Source organism: Neltuma alba, unplaced genomic scaffold (genome assembly GCF_004799145.2).
Source record: "Neltuma alba isolate B1F8T4 unplaced genomic scaffold, ASM479914v2 tig00003893_pilon, whole genome shotgun sequence".
In the NCBI taxonomy this organism is placed as follows: Eukaryota; Viridiplantae; Streptophyta; class Magnoliopsida; order Fabales; family Fabaceae; genus Neltuma; species Neltuma alba.
Window position 1 is genome coordinate 789,105 of NW_021633470.1, and position 21,359 is coordinate 810,463.

Here is a 21,359-nt window from a genome sequence, read left to right on the forward strand (position 1 = left end):
ACGAACAAAAGGCCAACAGCCATAATAAATTAAATGAGGGCATATCCCTCATGATATCGCGTCACTCTTCTTCATTATTCTGGCTGCATGGTATAATAAATTTCTGGGCATCACCATATTTAACACTTCACACACTTTTTTAGAATCAACAGCTAAAGTCTGCCTTCGCGTGAAATTCTAATTTAACAAATATAATAGATATTAAGCTCATGCGTAATTTACCATCAATCTATTTGAATGAATAATTGAAGGGTATTTAGTTTTATCAAAAACATTGTTTTAGTAGTTTCTATCTAATGTGCAACTAAACCCTCATTAAATTGTGTAAAAGCTTATAGTATAATAATTAAATAAAAATATAAAAATTCACATCAGAAGGTCATAAATAGACGGACAAGGCCCAAAATATTGCATCCCTTTATTTCGCGAGGGGGAATGGGCCAAAGCCCAAAAGAAGCAAGACATTTCCCCTTTGTTATGGTCGGCGTGTGTTTTTACCCAAAAAGAAAAAGTGAACTCGTGTTTGTGTGGGAATAGGACCGGCCGCGCGGCAATCCTGCATGCAACGCTCCGAGGACATGCATGATCAGAACAAAGGACGCATGAACGTGAAAACAGACGTTTAAATACGAACAGATCCGTTATTGTTCACCCTTTCGTTTCTTCTTTCAGATCTGCGTTTCATCAGAATGCTCTCTCCCCGTTACCATTTCTGAGGTGCATCTTTCTCTCGCTTCGCAAATTAAAGCTCTGTTCTTTTTGATCTTCCACTTCCTTCTCTTTACGGCTCTCGCATTCCTTGGACAAGAAAAACTTTTTTTTTAACAAAGCACTCAAATTTTATCGTTTCTTTATGAAAAAATGCACGCTGTTTCGATGGGATCCATTTTCTTTGTCCAATTCAAATGATGCTGATCTGGGGCGTTTGAAAAATTTTTCCGTCAGGCAGAGTGGAGTTGGTTTGGAGGGACTGAAGAAATGGTCGGAGCTGCAGCCGGTGGTTTCGTAACTCGAGCATTCGAGTCAATGCTCAAAGAGTGCTCCGGCAAGAAGCATTCTGATCTACAGAAGGCTATTAGGACTTACATAGGTCGGTTCAATTTATAGCTTTAGACATCATTTCTCATTTCCTTTTCGTTTTTTTTTTCCTTCGACATTATTTTATTTTTTCAGTTCACAATTTCCCCCCTTAGGCCCTTACCCACGTTATTTCCGACGGCCTCGCATGTCAGCTCACGTGCTATCAAAGCTACGGTCTCCTGATATTCTAGTTGTTTCGTTAGTCACTTTAGTGCCCTCTGCTTTCATTTCAGATATCACGAAAGAAGCTAACCAAGGACAGCAGGCCATTCCAAGTGAGGTCAATCAAGCATCACCCTCAGCGGACTCTGGGAGGTAAATGCCTTGGACAAATTTTATGGAGGACAACATACCTGTTTTATTTTTGATAGTTATTGCTAAAGGTACTACAATTCTCTGAGGCTTACCTGACTTCATTTACTTCTAGGTTCTATATCTTGGGCTGGTATGATTTTAAGATAGTCTCTTAGAAATCAGAAATTCAGGTCTCCCCATAAAGGTTTTTTTGGCCTCTAGTTTTAACCTGTCACCCCTCTCGGAAAAGTAAAAATACTTGACTGTGATGGTTCCATTACAGAGTCTTCTAGTGAGGTGTTCTCGTAATATATTTCGCTACATTCAATATGAACACCTTTTGGTTCAATGAGTATCATAGTTGTACAATTTTACTGATGCAAGGTATTTATTAAATCAGTTTCAGGAAGCTGAATCATCCTTATTTGGTGAGAGTTAAGTCAAGCTTTCCATTAATGAACCTTAAGCCCTTTAGTTTTAACATTTGAATCATTTTGGTTTGTGCTAGTACACTCAAAACTGAAGGTGGGGCTGCAACCACAACAGAAGGAAGTCAATCACAGAAGGTTGAGCATGTTTCTGAAGAGGCAGAGCAGGGTAACAGGCCCAAGATTAGAAATGTTAGTACAGTATTAGCTAATGCTGGTCAAAGTCTTGGAGAAGCTGACGCAGAGCTCGTTCTAAGTCCCCTTCGACTTGCATTTGAGACGAAGAACTTGAAAATCTTAGAACCTGCTTTAGACTGTCTTCATGTATGTGCATGCTTTACTACTATGAGGCCCTTACACATGGTTGAAGAAAGGGAGAAGCCCTTTCATCTCATTATTGAACGTTTCTAGAACTAAATATATTGGAAAACATAGTCCACACACATAACTCTTATGCTTTATATTTATGTAAATCTTCAGAAGTTAGTTAACTTGTGCTGCTTCATAATTGTAATAAGCACAGAAACTTATTGCTTATGATCATTTGGAGGGGGATCCTGGACTAGATGACACCAAAAATGCCATGCTGTTCACAAATATTCTAAACAAGGTTTGCAGTTGCATTGACAATTCATCTCCAGACAGGTATGGGTCACTGGCAATGCTGACCAAATATATGTTCCTCCTAATTATACGTATTCAATTTTAAGAATCAACCTGCAGTACTATCCTCCAAGTGCTGAAGGTACTTCTTACTGCTGTGGCTTCCACAAAATTCAGAGGTATGCTTATTGTGAGAAACGCTGAGTTTATTTTGTTGTATATATCTGCCATGGGTCCCCCACGGGGGGAGGAAACGCGTTGTTTTTCTTTTCAATGGGTTTTGAATCCATGTTAATGTACTAATGCCTATGCCTAATTCAGTGCATGGTGAACCTTTGCTGGGAATTGTCAGGGTATGCTACAATATTGCACTGAACAGGTAACAATTATGCCTAATTTGTCTTCAAGCTGTAGTCACCGGCTGTAGAACTCAACGTTATTATTTCATTTGTAGCAAGAGTCCTATAAACCAAGGAACATCAAAGGCAATGTTGACACAGATGATCAGTATTATTTTCAAGAGAATGGAAATTGATCTGGTTAGAAATTTAAATCCCCTAATATTATGCTTTCTTGTTTTATTGCTTTTGTAGTGTGTCCACTAGTAATGACTGTCAAAATATCCAGGATGAAACCTCATTTGATTCTGGGGGACATACAGAGGCAGCTTCAGAAGCAGAGGATTTAGGCACAAAATCTAAAGAAACCTCCACAGATCATTTAGACGAGAAACCAATTACTTCAGGAGATGCTCTCAACCAAGTCAAGGATGCATCCGCAAAAACTCTTGAGGAACTTCAAAAACTAGCTGGTGGTGCTGATATCAAGGTAACAAGCTTGTGCACCTGTATGTCTAATCACTATATGGTGTATTTATTTTGACAAGATTGTATCATATTGTACAGGGCTTAGAGGCTGTGCTTGACAAGGCTGTGCATACTGAATATGGCAAACAGATAACACGGTACGAAGTTATATTGTACTATTGATTCTCTCTTTTGTGTATTTCTTTCTTAGGGTAGTTGCTCAAATTGTTATTCTGATTTCTGACTAGAGGGATTGATTTGGAAAGCATGAGAATAGTGCAGCGTGATGCTTTGTTGGTATTCCGCACTATTTGCAAGGTTGGTTCCCTCACTTTTGAATTGACATTGCATTTTGTCAACCCCTCATACTCGACCTTAAATATGACAGATGGGAATGAAGGAAGGTAATGATGAGGTGACAACCAGGACGCGGATATTATCTCTTGAACTTCTGCAGGTTGTCCATTGATCTTTGCTCTGTGAATGTGTGTGTTTATTCTCCCATTGTATTCTTTCAAATAATTTTAATTTTAAATGCAGAGCAAAAGAAAGATGATTGAAATGAAAGACAGATGAAAATAATACATATTGGAAAAGCTTAACGTAGAGTTCTGTCATGAAAATTATGAGGATTGGAAAATAAGATAACACGAGTAAGCTAATTATAAAAATTTACGAGAATGCTGCTGTAGGAGCAAACTCCTGCTGCTAGTTACTTGATGGACGCTCCACGGCAGAATACGAATGATAAGTGGAGTTATAAAGCTGGGAAGGGTCTCAAAAAGCCTTGCACAAGAACCATATGGTGCAAGGCGTAGAATAATTCCTTCTGTCTTCTGTATTATTGTTTCCAAAAAAAAAAAAAAAGTCCTGTCACAGGAACTGATGCGCCCCAACTAAGATCATCTTGCAAGACTGCAGGACTGCGCTAATCCACTGTTCATACCTTGCAGACGACTTGATGTCTATTTAGACTTCGGAAGTCCATTTTTATTTCATAGTTTTCCTTGGGTTACTTCTTTTAACCCACTCAAAACCTCTTAGTTTGAGATCGTGAATTACAACTTCCAAAAATCTAGAATTTGAAAATATGTCAATCCTAGCAATATATATTTGAAATCACAAGTTGAAAGATAACAAGTATATTCAACATGAATTACTTCATGCGGCTGATTAGATTAATTTGCATTCCATCTATGTCCATCGCGATTCGCGAAGCTAGACAATAGCTTTAAGTTAGCGGCCTGAATGGGCCTAATCTCATAATGGATGACTTGAACGCAAGACCACAATATGAAGTAATACAAAACACACGAGTAAATGGCATTAATTTGCAAATAGAACTCCAGGTAGCTCTATGAAGTACAAGGTGAACAGGATCCGAGAAGGGCGATATATTATCAAATTTAGTCATTCTACATTTTTATGTGCAGGACTCTCAGCTGTTGTAAGTTTCTTCTTGTTTTATTGTTTTGGTTTTTCAGGATTTATTGGTGGGGCTTAGCCATTCATTCACAAAGAACTTCAATTTTATTGATTCAGTGAAGGCATATCTCTCATATGCTTTATTGCGAGCTTCCGTTTCACAATCCCCTGTCATATTTCAGGTTTAGTTTAATCATATTATCTTCATTCACTCACATTCAGGGAACTATGTGCAATTCTTTTCTGTTCTTTTTTTCTTTCTTGGTGATCATATTCTTCTTTTGTTTCAGTGCGCAACTGGAATATTCTCAGTTTTGCTATGGCGGTTCAGAGAAAGTCTCAAAGTATGCATGTCATTTGCAAATCTTATGAAAGCGTGTCACCTTCAGCAACGCTTTTAATTTGACATTTGTCTTTTATTTTTCCACTCTACTCTGTTCTTTTCAGGGTGAAATAGGCATTTTGTTTCCCCTGATAGTTCTAAGACCGTTGGACGGTTTAGAATTTCCAGTCAACCAAAAAATAAGTGTTCTTGGGTATAGTGCGACTTCATTATTGATATGAAATTGATTGTACTGTGCCATAATTTTGTGTTCATGAACTTCCATGATATGTTGCGTTGTCAACGTACTATTCACCATATTATTTCTTGATTAATAATTTGATTTAGTTTGGCTCTACAGGATGGTAGATAAAATATGCAGGGATCCGCAGATGCTTGCTGACATTTTTGTGAACTATGACTGTGATCTTGAGGCTGCAAACTTGTTTGAACGAATGGTATAGGCTTGGACATTAATTTTATAACCAGTACTTAGTTATATTTATGTCTCTATGATCTTTATGAACATATTGATTATATTCCCATTTTCTTCACAGGTTAGTGCGCTATCCAAAATAGCTCAAAAGACTCAAAATGCTGAGCCAAATTCAGTTGCTTTGTCTGGTTCAATTAAAGGTTCATCACTTCAAGTGAGTCTAGTTGTTGCTCTCCTTGCCGGAAGTCGTTATTTAATTGAAGAACCATATCTACAAGAGTGTCTGGTTCATCCCAGTTCTCTTTATCTTTCCAGAGTGTTGTGAATGTGCTGAAGTCACTGATTGACTGGGAGAAGTCACATAGGGAATCAGAAAAGTTCAGAAAGACTAACCACTACGAAGGGGCATTTGCTGAAGATTCGGTTGAAATAACATCCAACGAAGATTCTGCTAGTGATTTTGAGAGGGCAAAGGCTCATAAAACCACGTTGGAGGCTGCCATTGCAGAGGTAACTGATCATATTTTCTGTTAAAATCCTAGGTCATTTGCGGAATTACTAAGCTTTTCTGTTCAATGCGTAGACCACGGATGGGGACTGACTTGTGGTTTTAATCATTTCAGTTTAACAGGAAACCAATAACAGGAGTTGAGCGTTTAATATCAAATAAGTTGGTGGTAAATTCGCCTGCTTCAGTAGCTCAATTCTTGAAAAACAGTCCCAATGTGAACAAGGTTGTGACCCTCATCTAGTACAATTTAGTTTATATTCTGTCATTAGAATAAAGTTTGATCTGGACTATATAATTGTTTCTGGGTTTCAGTCTGCAATTGGCAAGTATTTAGGTCAGCATGAAGAGTTTCCCCTAGCTGTAATGCATGCGTATGTAGATTCCATGAAATTTTCTGGAATGAAGTTTGACATTGCAATCCGTGAGTTTCTTAGAGGGTTCCGACTTCCGGGGGAAGCCCAAAAGATTGATCGAATAATGGAAAAGTTTGCAGAGAGGTAAGTTGTAACATTTGTTGCCCACTCAATTGTTGATTATGAGGTGATAAGAAAATACTATTGGTTTTCATCCATTCTTCATATGTATGATGTCGCATATCTCCTAACGCATGTAAAGATATGTGATAATATGTTTTTATCTGATTCTGTGATATATAATTTTAATAAATATACTAAGTTGGTTTTATAACATTTTTGTATTCTATATCATTAACTAACATAAATAACATGATATGCTCAGCTCAAACATACTCATTTAATGTTGTATCATAATATCCCATATATATTATGCAGATATACAAAATATTAAATTAATGCACGTTTTTATTGGCTTAGTTAGTGATATTTTCATGTGCGTCCCGTCTTTGGCAGATACTGTGCAGATAATCCAGGTCTATTTAAAAATGCAGATGCAGCATATGTTCTTGCATATGCTGTTATTGTACTAAATATTGATGCTCATGACCCAACGGTGTGGCCTAAAATGTCCAAGTCAGATTTTAAACGCATGAATGCCATGAATGATGCTGAAGAATGTGCTCCTACAGAAATACTGGAAGAGATTTATGATTCTATTGTCAAAGAAGAGATTAAACTGGAAGATGACAACTCTGTTAATGGAGAAAGCAGCGGACAAAAGCCAGAAGTTGAAGAAGGACGCCTTGTCAATATTCTTAATCTGGCTCTTCCCAAAAGAAATTCATTAGGAGATGCCAAGTCTGAGAGTGAAGCCATCATAAAAAGAACACGAGCTATTATCAGAAATCAAGGTGCGAAAAGGGGAGTTTTCTACTCTGCTCACCAGTTCGAACTCATAAGGCCCATGGTAGAAGCTGTTGGATGGCCTCTGCTTGCAACTTTTTCCGTTATTATGGAGGAAGGTGATAGTAAGCCTCGCATTGTTCTATGTATGGAGGGTTTTAGAGCTGGGATACACATTACATATGTGCTTGGAATGGATACCATGCGCTGTGCATTTTTGACATCTCTCGTATTGTAATGATCTTTTCCTTCTGTCCTGTTCTCCTTACCCCGAATGAATTTATTTTATTACTCTGACCATTATATTATATTCCTTTATTTTGACCTAAGAGGGAAGCATAAATACACAGTTTGATGGCTTAGTATTTGTGACGATCTACCATATTCATTACATTTCTAAATGATACCTCAGGTTTACTTTCTTGCATGCTCCAAAGGGAATGCGCAGTAAGAATGTGGAAGCTCTGCAGACGCTGTTGTTTCTTTGTGATTCAGACATGGATGCCCTTCGAGACTCATGGATTGCAGTTCTGGAATGTATTTCTCGCCTTGAATTTATAACAACGACTCCTGAAATTTCCAACACCGTCATGTTGGGGTCAAACCAAATCTCCAGGGAGGCAGTACTTCAATCTCTGAAAGAATTGGCTGGCAAACCTTCTGAGCAAGTCTTCATAAATAGTGTTAAATTACCTAGTGATTCAGTTGTGGAATTTTTCACTGCTCTCTGTTGTGTATCTGCGGAAGAACTAAAGCAAACACCACCTCGTGTTTTTAGCTTGCAAAAGCTTGTTGAGATCAGCTATTACAACATGGCTCGTATACGTCTGGTATATCCTTTTTCCCCCCAGAGGACGTCTGGCATATTTATGATCAAATAATATTTCTCATATTTGCTTCCTTTGATATTTAGTTTTATAAGTTGGTTTCTGGGGGGATGTTCCACTTAGTATGCTTTTCAAGCCGTTCTTCTCTTTTCTCGATAATTTTTTTTTTAATAATCAATTCAAATCTATTGTTTTCATTTGAGAAATCATTTATGTCACATATATGCAAAAGTCCATATGCTTGTCTACAATGGAATAATCTGAAAACGCGCTATGGCTCCGTACAGTTAAAAGTAACACCAACATGAATAAGCTTTCTATCACTCTACTTGAATCTATGCATGCCCATTTTCATGATACTGTTTTTGATGCCGCTATAAATATTTGGTGATCTTCATCAGGACTGTTAAGAGCAACATCAACATAAAGAAGATTTTTATTACTCCATCTGAACTTGTGCATGCTCAATGTTATGATACTGCTTTTGATGCTGCTATAAATACTTTGAGATGCTATCTCAGAAGTTTACAAGTTATAGTTGATATGTCTTCCAGGTATGGGCTAGGATATGGTCTGTTCTGGCAAATCATTTTATATCGGTTGGGAGTTACCATGATGAGAAAATTGCTGTGTATGTCATAGATTCTCTAAGGCAGCTTGCGATGAAGTATTTGGAGCATTCTGAACTGGCCAATTTCACTTTCCAAAATGACATTCTCAAGCCATTTGTTGTTCTAATGCGGAATAGTCCAAAGGAATCAATAAGAAGATTAATCCTTGACTGCATTGTTCAGGTGTCTTTTCACTGCCTACACCTATCCCCTTTAGCTTTGGTTTTTCCTTCTTCCTTTAGTTGATTCTCTTTAATTAGTGCATAGATTTTCATTTTTTGGTTAACAACTGGACATATTTACTGAGAATTAGTAGGTGCTGGTGCTTATTTCAGATGACAAAATCTAAGGTTGGAAGCATAAAATCTGGGTGGCATAGTGTATTCATGGTTTTCACAGCTGTGGCGGATGATGAATTGGAAACAATCGTTGAGAGTGCATTTGAAAATGTTGAGCAGGGTAGGAATAATGTCCTTTGGTCTTATCGATGCAATCTTCTGGGAAATTCACTGTATCTAACACTGGGAAATTTTGCAGTCATCTTAGAACACTTTAATCAAGCAGTGGGAGATTGTTTCATGGATTGCGTGAATTGTCTGATCAGGTTTGCCAACAATAAAAGTTTGTATCGTATAAGTTTGAAGGCAATCGGACTGCTTCGTATTTGCGAAGACCGTTTGGCAGAGGTTTGTTGGGTGCCGCCCGTTGAGAATTGCAATTTTATATTATAAGTGCCTTTATTCTCTTGATCCTTCTTTCATAATAGATTGCGAGCTCAGCCTCTCTCGGTTGTCATGATACCACTATGGCAAAAGGAATCTTTTTTTTTTTTTTTTGGTCTAACGTGAATTCGTTTCTCCGCCTGGTAATGTATCAAGTCCTCTACTGAAAACGTCCTCATCTGTTTTCCAACTCAAGGGTCTTATTACTGGAGGTGATCTAAAGGCCATTGATGCTGATGTGGGGGTTGCAAAGTTGGAGGAGGCTGAACAATATTGGTTCCCGATGCTGGCTGGCTTATCTGATCTAACATCAGCTAAGAGACCTGAGGTCAGAAGTTGTGCAATTGAGGTCTTATTTGATTTACTGAATGAAAGAGGTAGAAGATTCTCTGAGTCCTTTTGGGAGAGTATCTTCCATCGAGTTCTGTTTCCTATTTTTGATCTCGTGAGACACGCTGGAACGGAAGGCTTTGCTTCTACCGATGATGCTTGGTTTCGTAAAACAAACATCCATTCGCTTCAGCTGCTTTGCAACCTCTTCAACACTTTCTACAAGGTAATTAGGTAAAGCCTAGTATTAGATTTTTTCCTTCTATTCTCATCAACAATTTTTATGTCATCTGGTTTTGGATCCGTTTGTATTATTGTCTATTCTCATCAATAAATTCTTTCTCGATCTTAAAAAACAAATGGGACGAAACTTCCTTCCAGGAGGTCTCTTTTATGTTGCCGTCACTGCTGGGTTTGCTGTTAGATTGTGCCAAAAAGACAGATCAAACAGTGGTCTCGATATCTTTGGGAGCTTTGGTGCATCTCATTGAAGTTGGGGGCCATCAGTTCAGTGACACTGACTGGGACCAGTTACTTAAAAGCATAAGGTTCATTTCATCTTATCTTACGAAGATCCCATGTAATTACTCTGACGTTTAGATGTATTCAAATTTTGTCCTTGGTCCTCCAGTGATGCTTCACACGCAACGCAACCAGCAGAGCTGCTCAATGATTTAAATCATGAGAATCTGAGGAACCACGGCGGCATCGTTAGAAATTCCGACACCATTGCAGGTGATAATAATGACCATGAGGCGCAGCATCAGCTTGGTGCTAGTGACAGTGGAAAGTTATCCCCACTGGCACGCTCAAATACTTTTCCTGGAGTTGAAGGTCTAGGGGCGCAAATGAATGTCGATACTTCTGAAGGTTTGATTTTCAAAACTTATGATTGCATGCTTATGCATGTTTCATGCTGATGAATGATTTGTTTGTTACTGTAGGCCTTCCACCGCCATCTCCATCTGGTAAAACTCCCAAACCAGCTGATGCCGGTGGTCTCCAGCGAAGTCAAACATTGGGTCAGCGGATTGTGGAAAATATGATGGATAATCTGTTCCTCAGAAATTTTTCTTCCAAACCTAAAATCCCCACGTCAGATGCTTCTCAGCCATCTTCTCCAAATAAGGTAGGTATTGTGAATCCTGCAAACCTTTTTCTGGTTTTTGGTCTAGACGAACATGTGAGCGTGTCTCTTATATGGCATTCAGGCTGAGGTCGCTGATGCTGCAGAATCTGAAGACAAGATTCTGGAGACTCCTTGGCTAGTAGCTCTTAGGAGCAAGTGCGTTACTCAGCTATTGCTTCTTGGTGCAATCGATGGTATTCAGGTTTGTAATGTACCCGTGGACGGACTACACCATCAAATTAACAATACAGCATATAACAATGCCTGTTGGCTGCAAAGTTTCAATTCAGTGGCCTAATATAATTCTCCCTTTAAGCTTTTGCTGCAACTTGCAGAAGAAATATTGGGACAGATTAAAGGCACAACACAAGATTGCTATAATGGATATTCTGCTGTCTTCGTTAGATTTTGCTGCATCATATAACTCACCCACTAACCTTAGGACTCGCATGCACCAAGTTCTGGGTGAAAGGTAGTGGCAAATCCATGGCATTTCGTTTATTAATTAATTATGCAAAATGGAATAGCATTCAGTCATTGGTAAACTTATGTTGGATAGGCCGCCAGTGAATCTTCTCCGCCAGGAGTCAGCAGCTATGAGCATATATTTGGACATCTTACAGAAATCAACTTATGAGTTTCAAAATTCTGATCCTATATCAGATAATGATTTAACCGTTTCTCCACATTCGGACCGAGAGACTGAATTTGGAAAAATAGCTGAGGGAAAAATGGTAGCTTTCTTAGAACAGGTACTCGGGGATGCAACAAATCTCCAGTCTAGTGCTGGAGAAGCCACAAACATGGATATTCACCGTGTCTTGGAGCTGCGTGCCCCCCTCATTGTTATGGTAAGTGCAATATATGCACACACGCACACACACACACATGAATGTATCCCGATTCAGATTCAGAATGCTAATAACCTACCGTTCTGGAAATGCCAGAATTGATTAAATAGCTACTTAGGTTGAATACTGCTGCTTTTCCATTTATATAGATAAATCTGTTAACCCCGTCCATTCAGGTGCTTAGAAGCATGTGTTCTATGAACAAGAATATCTTCAGAAGTCACATCAGAGAATTCTATCCCTTGCTAACAAAACTCGTATGCTGTGACCAGGTAATTTCTTGTTTTTGCAGTAATTGAGAACTGTTCTTCTAGCTTTCTGCTCTACAGATTAGGGACCAAACTATAGTTATGCATGCCCATATTTCAGAGTAAAAAGGATATAAATTTCTCTTTTGAAAAAAAAAATTAAAAAGACAGCATGCATGCAGGCCGAGGCAAGTACGTACGCACACACTTATTTATTTTATATTTATAAATAATATAAAGATCACAGCTCTGGAAAGATTACTATCTTTTTCAATGAACCGAAGTTACTCCTGTAAACATTAATTTTTTCTTGATGAAAATATTTGCAAGGAAAAGAGGATTGAATTTCAATCTTTAAACAAATGCGCTTTTTGCATGAGAGAGAGAGAGAATCGAAATATTTCCTAGAACAATAATGGAATCCCTTGACGGGCCTTTAATATGCTCACATTCTTCTGTGGCACGTACGGATAGTTTCTTGTATATTTCGAAACAGTTGTGATTTGCTAAAATGATAATCCCTTGGTTTGGATCAGATGGACGTTCGGGGAGCTCTGGGTGAGGTGTTCCAAGAACAGTTGACGGCACTTTTACCCTTCTAGCCCGCCCATGTACGTATAATCTCTGGATACTGGAGGTGCCATTCTTCCATCGCCATTTTCAGTCACCTGAAATAATAATAGGAATAGGAATCATTTATGTATTCTAAATATCAACTTCTTCATCCTTGTTAGTTGTTACGGCGATCGATTTTGTGCTTTCCCCAACATTAAAGGCCGGCCAAATAGAAACGTGATGGAATTCTTCAGTTTCTCGCGCTATATAAATTGGGAAAATTACACATAGGTCCCATACAAGATAATTAATTCATAAAAAATTCTTAAAAATTCTAAAATGATTCCTAAGCCCCTAGAGACCTGTGTGTAATAAATTGAAATTATGAAATTACCTATTTACCCCCATTAATTTTATTGCAGTAATTTATTTACAACCTCAACAGTGGCTGTTGACAACCCGAGGAGAAGTGGTTAACAACCTCGGTAGTGCCCCTGGTTGTAAATGAATGGGGATAAATAGGTAATTTCATAATTACAATTTATTACACACAGGTTCATGGGAACTTGGGAGTGATTTTGGGATTTCAAGGGACTTTTTGTGAATTAATTGTCTTGTATGGGACCTGAGTATAATTTTCCCATATAAATTCAGCATATGGCCAATTCATGATTACCAATTAAATCTTATTTTTTGTATGATAATTTCTGTGTAAGGGAATTAGGAAAGGTGTTGTTCCATAATGCATACAATAAAAGGAGAGAACTTTTTTCAAAAGACTTGTGCATATTTTTATGTTTGATTTAATTTCAATTGTTATTTAAGCATTGAGCGTTTCTCTTTTTAATTCGTTCTTTATATGACACGGTTTTCTTTTAAATACTGATGATACTAATATATATTATGGATTTTATATGCTAATCATTCTTAAGATCTTGCATATCCGTCTATTTTGCTTTATAGCCCACAATCCCACATGAATGTTGCTTTTCAGCCGTGGCCGGTGACGAGCATGCTAATAATTTCCCCAAAAAAAAAACACAAAAAATAGCCATTCTAATATTACCTTTAAAAATTAGTATATTTTCGTTGAAAGAGTTTATTTTTATCATGTCTTTTCATGTGAATTTAATATTCTTTTATTAATATATATATATATATATATATATATATATCCATATTGACGGATTAGGGATAGGAACCTTTCATTTCTATTTTGTTTACTTGCCGAGCTGCGCGGCACCATTATTTTGTTGAGAAGAACCCCGTTGATGGGTTTGAGTGCATTGTCTCATTATTCTTGACCAATTGACCATGCACCCTCCCCACGTCTCGACTGTATAGCCAACTGTTCCTTGCCGCCTTTGAGCACAAATGGTGAGTTATACAGGGTTCTTGTTCCGCCTCCTGCTTTCGTTGGGCCTTGAAAATTGTACTTCGCCCTGGCTTTTTTTAATTTTTTGTTGGCGCTCTTGAAAGAAATTCTTGAACACATCATTGTTTTGGAGTTTTCTGTTGATATTACAGTGGTTTATGAAATCCCATAACAAGATCGAGCAATGCTTCGGAGTCGAAGCCTAATTTCTGTTAATTAATAACAGGGAAAGGAATATGGAAAAAGGGGACTTGTTGCCACTCTAGGAAGAATGCGGGAAGTGCGTTGCTTCAGTATAAGCCTACAAGGTTGTCGGGTCATGAATTTGCCGTAACATAGAATAATGAATGCCGAGTATAAAAACATTACAACGCTCCTTACGTCTGATTCTTCCTTTCTTTGCAACGCTGTTGTCCCTTTCCTACGGTTAGCTTTGGAATCGAGTTCTCTTTCAAAAAAAATATGCAATTCTTTACGTAGCTTTGTTGTGAATAAAGGGACATGAGATTGGACGCCCGGATCGTACTTGTAGGGGAGGATCAGGGGCCCATCCGAAAGCAAAAGCAAAGATGGGATTCCTATACTTGGTGGTATTAGCAGTAACCATAGTGAGCAATGAACTTGGGAAGGGGGTGGACGGCTTCGCCTGCAACTGGGGAACACGTTCAACTCATCCCCTCCCCCCCAACATAGTTGTGCGGCTGTTGAAGGACAACGGATTCGACAAGGTGAAGCTGTTTGAAGCTGATCCTGGTCCTCTCAAGGCCCTCGGCAATTCTGGCATCCAAGTTATGGTCGGCATCCCCAATGACCTCCTAGCATCCCTCGCAAGCGACGCCAACGCCGCCGCCGCCTGGGTCTCCCAGAATGTCTCCTCTTACGTTTCCAGATATCGTGTCGATATCAGGTATAACTTTGTGTAATCCAACCATTCATATTATGCTTTCTGTTGTAGTAGGGGAAGTTAAAGTTGCGAGTCAATTGCGCTGCAGGTATGTTGCTGTGGGCAATGAACCATTCCTGAAAAGCTACAACGGCATGTTCGTCAACTCCACCTTCCCAGCACTCCGAAACATTCAGGCGGCTCTGACAAATGCAGGGTTAGGCCGTCGAGTGAAGGCCACCATCCCTCTCAACGCAGATGTGTATCAGAGTGATTCTGGCCTTCCTTCCGGCGGCAACTTCAGGCCTGACATTCACGGCCTCATGATCTCCATCATCAAGTTTCTCTCCCAAAACGCTTCTCCTCTTTCCATTAACATCTACCCCTTCCTCAGCCTCGACGCCGATCCCAACTTCCCCAAAGAATTCGCCTTCTTCGATGGCTCCGCTCCCCCCGTGGTGGATGGCTCCGTTACTTATACCAATGTGTTGGATGCCAACTTCGACACCCTCATTGCAGCTCTGGAGAAGAATGGTTTTGGTTCCATGCCAGTCATGATCGGAGAGGTGGGATGGCCCAGCGACGGAAGCTCCAATGCCAACTTAAGAAATGCGCAGAGGTTCAATCAGGGCCTTGTGGATCGCATAGTGAAGAAGGAGGGAAGTCCCAGGAGAGCTGCCCCGCCAGATATATACATATTTGCACTTGCTGACGAGGATGCCAAGAGTATTGATCCGGGCAATTTTGAGAGACACTGGGGCATATTCAACTACGACGGATCCGTAAAATACCCGCTGAGAATGGGGAATGGGAAAGCACTGGTGGGTGCCAAAGGAGTGAGGTATCTGCCAAAGAGATGGTGCGTGCTATCACCTCAAGCAGGCGTGTCCGACCCCAACAGTTTGGGACAGAGTATAAACGAAGCCTGTGCGCGTGCTGATTGCACCAGTCTTGCTCCTGGCTCGTCTTGTGCAGGATTGGACCCCAGGACCAACGCTTCATATGCATTCAACTCCTATTTCCAGACCATGAATCAAAGTAGAGATGCTTGTCGGTTCAACAACCTGGGAATCATCACCAATGTAGATCCTTCGCCACGCCAAGGTAGCTGCAGATTCAAGATCATGATCGACACAAGGAAGCATCAAAATAGGACCATCCCCACCACACCCTCCTCTCGCTCCCCTCCTGCGTCTGCACCAACAGAGCAGCCCTTGCTCGTGCTGGCATCAGGCTTCATCCTCTTCATCGTTTACTGTTATAGCGCTCTCTAAGTTAGATTCTGAACGCCATCTGGGATGAAACTATGTGAAGAAATGGGATGGTTTAATTCTTTATTTGTGTTTAAGAATAATAATTTGTGAATGATGCATGAGAGTATTGAGATGTGTATCGCATCGAAAAGTCATGCACACAATCTCCCCTTCATTCCGCAGTTTAAAGTTGAAATACTCGTACATGTGAGGTGATCAGTAAGTAGGACGAAACTTGGTTTTGTTGGTCATGCATTTGAGTTTATATGAAATTTTAAAGATAATAAGACTTATTCTTCACACTTATGGGATGTGCATCGTTCCCCGTTTCTAGTTTAAACACACACACACATATATAAAGAAATGGTGCATAAATATGGCGAGCAAGGCGAGGCTCTGAGGGGATCGTTCCCCTGTAAAAGATCGAATCAAAGGCTCTTGGCCACCTTAAACTACTACCAGCCTGAGATGCATGCCTGTTACAGTGTTGATGGAGTCTCCATAATTATTCAAATCAAATGCTTAAATCCCAATTTCAACTTAATGAACAATATCAACGGGCTTGGATACAATGAAATAAGTTATTCTCTCAAAACAAAGCGAATCCATATTCAAATTTTTATTAGGAGAAATATTGACATGTAATGCACGTCAGTGTCTCGAATAAATTTAGTTCTAATAGGAGTATAATTATGCAAAAAAAAAAATGCACAGCATTTGTTGGCAAAATAATTACTTTTCTTTTTGTAAGCACAGATATCCTTCTATTGGAGGGTAGTACTGTTCAAGGCATTGTTGGGCACTAAATGTGATCATCTCTCACAATGAGCATTCGAATCTTGGTTCACCATATTAGTGGGACTAGCAAACAGTATCAATGGATCCTCTTATGTAACAAAAAAAAAACTTCTCCAGTTTTTAATATAAAACCTAATTAGCAAATTCGAATAGATTAAAGATGTTAGTTGAATTAGTTAATATAATTTTTTTAAAAAAATACCCTGAACATCTTTTTAATTCTATTCCTCTTTCTCTTACTTGACTATTGTTGAGGAAATATCAATAGAATTAATTTTAAATTTTTTAATAATTATATAAAATAGATTTTATATTTAAAATTAATATTAGCTCTCTAAGTATGTCCGGAGTAATATCAATCGACCTTCTTATAGTGTCAGGCCCAAAAAATCAACAACTCCCGGACTGCCTTGTAATTGAGTAGAGATGGGCCCAACATTTAAAAGCAAATTATGCGGGCGGCACTGTGCGTGCGGCGGTGCGAAATTGCGAATCATGACATTTTGGAATGGCAATATTGTAATTCACAGAAAAGACAATGTGCCGCAAAGTTCGAAGGAGAGAGAAACTGACAGTCGAAAAATACAGCCCGGATTTTTTTATTTATTATTTAAAATTCGTCAAACCAAGATTATAGGAATCTAGGTTGGTATCTTTTCTTTCGTAGCCATTTTCCAGATCTGCATCTCAATATATTCTTTGCATACGGTGGCCGCATGTAAAATTCTATATTACGGACGGATCTATACTCGAAAACAAAAAAGTCAAAAACTAACCGGGGAATAGTCGCTAGTTCACAATTTTGCCCGGTAAATCATAGGCATGACTGTTGGATATGAGAAAAGTGCGAAGCCCCTTCTTTGGTTTGGATTGTTCTGTTTTGACGCATATTAGGTTAGATTTACGGGCTCTTCTGAAAATTCTTCTCAAGCTGAACGCATTTTGTCAGATTTTTCCGTCAAATTGGTGGAGGCGGACGCTCCATACGAAACCTTCCTCGCCTGGGTACTTACTTGATAGGATCTGAGGTGTGACCACTAACAAGAGGTGATTTCCCCCAACAGGGACATGATCGTATTAAAATCGGAGACTTGACATTATCCCCTAGTGGAATTGGATTGTCCTTTATTTTATTTGTAGTGCTTCTTTCAATTAAGTTTCTGTCTGGAGGATCCTCATTGTCTCCTTTTGAGACTTTCTGAGGAAAGGTAGTCCGTGTTTGCTGTTTCTACGCAGCTGGTTCAGGATTTGATTGGGTTGATTAGTTATCCACAGAGACAAGAAAGCTCTTCACTTTTCGAAGCGAATATCACTTCTCTATCAAATATATTCACTTTTTTGGGTTGATGGTGATGCTGGAATGTGAGAGTAAGGGTCTACTGTTGATAGTATTATGCTTAAATTAAGGGATAGGCAAGGCCCTGCAGGCTTCTTGTATTGGCAAGCTCTGAATCGCCACCACCATCGTCAACTCATGGCCTATTTGATGCGCTATGAACCTTCCTCCTTCTTCAACAAGGCCTTTTCTAAAATCCCGGGTCTTTCCTCTGACTACAGTTCATCCCCATTTCTTCAGAAGCTAGTCTATTCTAAAGTTTGTCGAGTTAACAGAAGCATTTACACTGTTAAAGGTTGCTTCGACTCCAATGTGTACAGTAACAGTGTTTTCCTCAAGACGAAAGCTCGCGGCTACACATCTCTCCCTCACTCGCCTTTGTTAGCTGATTTAGAGGATATTTCTAGTCGGAGTGATGGTCTTGACGCAGCTGTTATTGATGTTGACAATAGATCGTCGTCTGCAAGTCCTGCTAAACCTCTTAGTTTCCAGGATCACCGTTTGTCCCAAAAATTTGTTGTTGCCGTTGACGTTGATGAGGGTATGTTTGATTTTGTATCATTTTTTAATCTCACATCATGTATTGTTAGCAATTTTTTTCGTTTACTTCGATTTCGATTACGCTCTCTGTCATGCTCTGTTGACTGTATTCTTCTTGTGATTTTATCTTTCACAAGAAAAAAAGATGGAAGAGAAAAATTATTAAATTCCCTCCCTGTGCTGATTAAATACGATCAAATATTCTGCGCCCAGTCTGAAACGTAATTGCCTTACCTGTAGAATGGGTTTCGAGGTAGTATTTCAACTGGGGAGATGAGAGCTCTTAAAACTTCCGTTGGTTCTTCTAAATTTAACGGCCTTAAAGATTTGCATATATGTGTAGAGGGTTCTTATATGGAATTTATGGAAAGCATATTTTATTGCATCACTTAAATAAGAACCCTCCTTTTATTTGGTTGTGATGGTTGATGACAATCTGCGCCCTGCTTAGCTTGCTCAGACCTCAGAGCATGCTAAAAATGTAACACATTCGTCTTGTATGTTAAATACACTTGTGAATAAATTTTTATATGTACGAAGAATGCCCTACAGTTCACAGCTGGCGTGTGATCATATAGCACGAACTGTGAATAAATTATGCCTTTCTTGAATGTCTAGCAGACCAGTATAACCCTATTGTGTTCTAATGCGTATACATTTCACCTGCATTTTTCATAAGCAGTATTAGGCAACTTCCTGTCAGCTCTCAACCGGTTCATTGCAGATCGATACTCATCTAATTATTCAGTTTCTGAGTATCACGTGTATGAGTTTTTCAAGGTATTGCTAAATAATTCTATATTTTTTGTGATGATTGATTGGAGCTTACAATTGTTGATTTTCAATTTGGATGATATCACTTGCATGTTATTTTTCGAAGTTCATTTCTGCATTTTTTTGCCCCCATTATTTCTACAAAATGAATGTCGCCTTAGTAATGATTGGGTAATGAGTTGTATTGAAAACAACCAATTTTTTTTATTATCATTTTTTAATGTTTTTATGTGGAATCTGATGTCTCCTTTATTTCCGGTACAGATATGGAACTGTTCACGAGATGAAGGTAGGTAACTTCTGAGTCTACTTTTCATTTTTGTTCCTTCTCATTAATCCTTATGGAATTCAATGAAGTGTCTTGTGCTTTCAAATCCGGATGCTAACATTCTTGAGATTAAGTGCCCCGTGAATTAGCTTTCAGAGTCCCAAAACAGTATGATGCCAATGGGGAGGAAGGGTAATCATGGAATAGAATCCCCCCCTGCAGTTTGCTAGAGGGTGAACATGTCAAAGATCTCTTGGTTATAGGGTAGTAAATGTGAAACATATTCTCGCAGTGACTTGGGAATGTACTCCTTGGTAACAAAATTCGAAACTGCTCACTAACAGTAAAGAGATGGTATGTTTGTGCCAAATTAGACTCAGTTATGGTGATTGAAAGTCAATACATTGTTGTGGTGCAGCGGATGTCCGTGTTCATGAGTTTTTTAAGACGCAATATTTCATGTCAGGAATCCAGCCTATCCCAGGTGCTCGGAAGGCCCTTGAGGAGTTATCAACATCTTGTAGCCTCTCAGTTGTAACGTATGCTTGTGGTGTGGGGTTTTATTTAGCAGGTAATGCAATCCGGTTGGCAGCAGCTAACTGGGGCTGTTTATATATATGTTAGGTCTCGGCAGAATGCAATCAAGGATCACACAATTGAGTGGATAGAGGAGTATTATCCGGGACTCTTTCAGGAGATTCACTTTGGGAATCATTTTGCTCTGGATGGCTTGTCCAGACCCAAGTCAGAGATTTGTAGGTATGCCATTGCCTCCTAACATGGTTCACTCGCTTCATTTCTATGACTTGGCTCACAAGTAGTGGTAGGAGCAGGAGTTTAGGGGCTAAGGTTCTGATTGATGACAACCCAAGATATGCTGTGGAGTGCGCTGAAGCTGGAATTCGGGTGCTGCTTTTTGATTACCAGAATTCATATCCTTGGTGTAACACTGATGTGGCTGATGGGCATCCCCTCATCACCAGAGTCACTAACTGGCAACAAGTGCAGCAGCAATTTGTGTCATTGTTAGCTTCATAGTATGTATCCTCATTCTTGCGTCTAAACTTCCTCAAGGAAGCCACATGATCACCATCTTACGTAGCTCACCAAACAGCCCATTTATCTCATTCAAGGATCTCCAAATCGTAAAACGACACCCAACAACCTTTGGGTTTTCGTTTTTTTAGAGAAAATTGCAATTAGGTCCCATTCAAGGAAATTAAATACAAAAATGTCTCTTGAAATCATAAAATTATTCTAAAGCCCCAAGGAACTTTTTTGTAATAAATTTTATTTGTTTAATTATTAAATTATCTTTTTTTTTTTAAAGTTTGTATTGACAACTGAAAGAGTAGTGGTTGACAACTTAAGGTGCAGAGGTTGACAACTGTCACGGCTGGTTTGACAACATATTTTCTCAGCATATCACATCCTAAGTTGTCAAACCTGCCGTGATAGTTGATGATGAAAAGTGAAGGATGAGCAGAGATGGCGACGTCTTAGAGCTGCCACCATGCTCAGCAATCCAATATTTGAAGTATAGCAACTCTATCACCAAACCTTCCCTTTCATTGGCCCTAACGGAACCAGCACTAATAGTAATAAAGTTACCAGCAACAAGGAAATTGCAACAACTGAAAACAGACTCAATCTAGTTGTCTCTACCCTTTAGTATATAATAGTATCAACATCGCA

At 39.1% G+C, this 21,359-nt stretch overlaps 3 protein-coding genes across 6 annotated transcripts; all 3 read left to right on the top strand.

Annotated features, from left to right (window-relative positions):
• Positions 1–978: 978 nt before the first annotated feature.
• Positions 979–12,582, top strand: LOC114742832 (brefeldin A-inhibited guanine nucleotide-exchange protein 5-like). The gene is made up of 33 exons (XM_028931045.1): positions 979–1,090; positions 1,314–1,395; positions 1,883–2,126; positions 2,326–2,447; positions 2,526–2,584; positions 2,727–2,784; positions 2,860–2,944; positions 3,033–3,233; positions 3,311–3,369; positions 3,460–3,529; positions 3,600–3,668; positions 4,696–4,818; positions 4,927–4,980; positions 5,084–5,172; positions 5,320–5,416; positions 5,516–5,608; positions 5,710–5,904; positions 6,018–6,128; positions 6,218–6,402; positions 6,775–7,398; positions 7,577–7,994; positions 8,546–8,785; positions 8,938–9,061; positions 9,140–9,288; positions 9,521–9,880; positions 10,036–10,202; positions 10,286–10,524; positions 10,599–10,783; positions 10,872–10,985; positions 11,119–11,255; positions 11,343–11,634; positions 11,811–11,906; positions 12,419–12,582. The coding sequence occupies exons 1-33, from the start codon at positions 979–981 to the stop codon at positions 12,482–12,484; spliced, it is 5,319 nt and encodes a 1,772-aa protein (XP_028786878.1). The 3' UTR covers positions 12,485–12,582.
• A 1,799-nt stretch (positions 12,583–14,381) lies between these two features.
• LOC114742833 (glucan endo-1,3-beta-glucosidase 5-like) lies at positions 14,382–16,254 on the top strand. Its single transcript, XM_028931046.1, has 2 exons — positions 14,382–14,719; positions 14,805–16,254. Exons 1-2 carry the CDS (start codon positions 14,382–14,384, stop codon positions 15,967–15,969), a joined length of 1,503 nt encoding a protein of 500 aa, XP_028786879.1. The 3' UTR covers positions 15,970–16,254.
• A 1,327-nt stretch (positions 16,255–17,581) lies between these two features.
• On the top strand, positions 17,582–20,818 carry LOC114742851 (uncharacterized). 4 transcript variants are annotated; one of them, XM_028931064.1, is made up of 6 exons: positions 17,582–18,623; positions 19,305–19,402; positions 19,661–19,685; positions 20,083–20,203; positions 20,289–20,423; positions 20,492–20,818. In XM_028931064.1, the coding sequence occupies exons 1-6, from the start codon at positions 18,140–18,142 to the stop codon at positions 20,700–20,702; spliced, it is 1,074 nt and encodes a 357-aa protein (XP_028786897.1). In that variant the 5' UTR covers positions 17,582–18,139; the 3' UTR covers positions 20,703–20,818. The 4 variants fall into 4 exon arrangements, with proteins under 4 accessions (XP_028786897.1, XP_028786898.1, XP_028786899.1 ...); XM_028931065.1 differs by having other exon boundaries at positions 20,498–20,818; XM_028931066.1 differs by having other exon boundaries at positions 20,131–20,203.
• Positions 20,819–21,359: the final 541 nt, after the last annotated feature.

Excerpts from the sequence above, each read along its gene's own strand:
- LOC114742832 (XM_028931045.1), top strand. The coding sequence starts at position 979 with ATGGTCGGAGCTGCAGCCGGTGGTTTCGTAACTCGAGCATTCGAGTCA. Across the intron at positions 5,173-5,319 it reads CAAAAAATAAGTGTTCTTGG|GATGGTAGATAAAATATGCA; the intron begins GTATAGTGCGAC and ends TTGGCTCTACAG. Across the intron at positions 5,417-5,515 it reads CAAACTTGTTTGAACGAATG|GTTAGTGCGCTATCCAAAAT; the intron begins GTATAGGCTTGG and ends TTTTCTTCACAG.
- LOC114742851 (XM_028931064.1), top strand. The coding sequence starts at position 18,140 with ATGCTTAAATTAAGGGATAGGCAAGGCCCTGCAGGCTTCTTGTATTGG. Across the intron at positions 18,624-19,304 it reads TGCCGTTGACGTTGATGAGG|TATTAGGCAACTTCCTGTCA; the intron begins GTATGTTTGATT and ends TTTCATAAGCAG. Across the intron at positions 20,204-20,288 it reads TGTAGCCTCTCAGTTGTAAC|GTCTCGGCAGAATGCAATCA; the intron begins GTATGCTTGTGG and ends TATATATGTTAG.
- LOC114742833 (XM_028931046.1), top strand. The coding sequence starts at position 14,382 with ATGGGATTCCTATACTTGGTGGTATTAGCAGTAACCATAGTGAGCAAT. Across the intron at positions 14,720-14,804 it reads AGATATCGTGTCGATATCAG|GTATGTTGCTGTGGGCAATG; the intron begins GTATAACTTTGT and ends ATTGCGCTGCAG.